The 853-nt window shown below is 40.6% G+C and overlaps 1 protein-coding gene across 1 annotated transcript in view; it reads left to right on the top strand.

Moving 5' to 3' along the window:
* Armh3 (armadillo-like helical domain containing 3) overlaps positions 1-853 on the top strand; it is a 206,356-nt gene that overhangs the window by 61,445 nt on the left and 144,058 nt on the right. Inside the window, exon 16 of the mRNA XM_005352384.2 lies at positions 311-369. Coding sequence (XP_005352441.1) covers positions 311-369 — 59 coding nt within the window. The remainder of the gene's footprint in view (positions 1-310; positions 370-853) is intronic.

The raw sequence follows: 853 nt of genomic DNA, 5'->3' as shown, positions 1-853 counted from the left end.
AGGTACTAGTCACCTATTTTTTTTTTTTTTTTTGAGATTAAGTAGGTAAAGCTGGCTGGCAAGTTTCAGGGATCCTGTTTCTCTGTCTCCCCAGAGCTGGGATTACAAGTGTGTATCACAGGCTTTTTATAAAAAATTGGATCGAAGTCCTTATGTTTGCAAGGCAGTGCTTTACTGACTGAACTATCTCCTAGCCTTCATTCATGACTTCTGTGCAATACTCCTCTTCATGATTGACATCTTTGTTCTCTTTTCCTTATGTGATTTGGATTATGTATAGAGAAGATTTTAATTGTTTTTTTCTTTACAGATGAGCACAGGCTTCATAGCGGCAAACTCTGTCTGATTATCCTTACATGTATTGCAGAGGTAGGTCTTAATGGGACCTTTGGGTGTAAGTTGGTTTCTTCCAGAATGCTCTTTTCTGCCCACCTGCTCCTTTCGCATGACTCGAGAGTCTTTTGTGTTGTCCATCTCCTTCCTCCAGAATTGAGCTTTGGTAACAGGGCCTTTGCTTTCATCACCACTGTGTTCTCGTTATCTGGCACATATAGACTCAATTAGCATTAGATGAATTAGTAGTGAACTTTGAGGTGCTGGGAAATGTAGCCTTTGGTAGAGTGCTTACCTAGCGTTTGTGAAGCCCTGGCTTTTATTCCCAATATCACATAAAAACATCCTGGCATGGCACAGCACTCTGGAGGTGGAGCCAGGAAGATTAGCATTTCAAGGCTTTCCTTGAGTGTAATAGTGAGTTTGAGGCCAGCCTGGGAATACATGAGACCCTATTTCAAACAAAACTAAACAATACTGATAAAGTAACTATGATAGTTGAGAATAGAATGGATGGTTC

Source organism: Microtus ochrogaster, chromosome 8 (assembly GCF_000317375.1).
Source record: "Microtus ochrogaster isolate Prairie Vole_2 chromosome 8, MicOch1.0, whole genome shotgun sequence".
Classification (NCBI taxonomy): domain Eukaryota; kingdom Metazoa; phylum Chordata; class Mammalia; order Rodentia; family Cricetidae; genus Microtus; species Microtus ochrogaster.
This window is presented reverse-complemented; position numbering and strand designations above follow the sequence as displayed.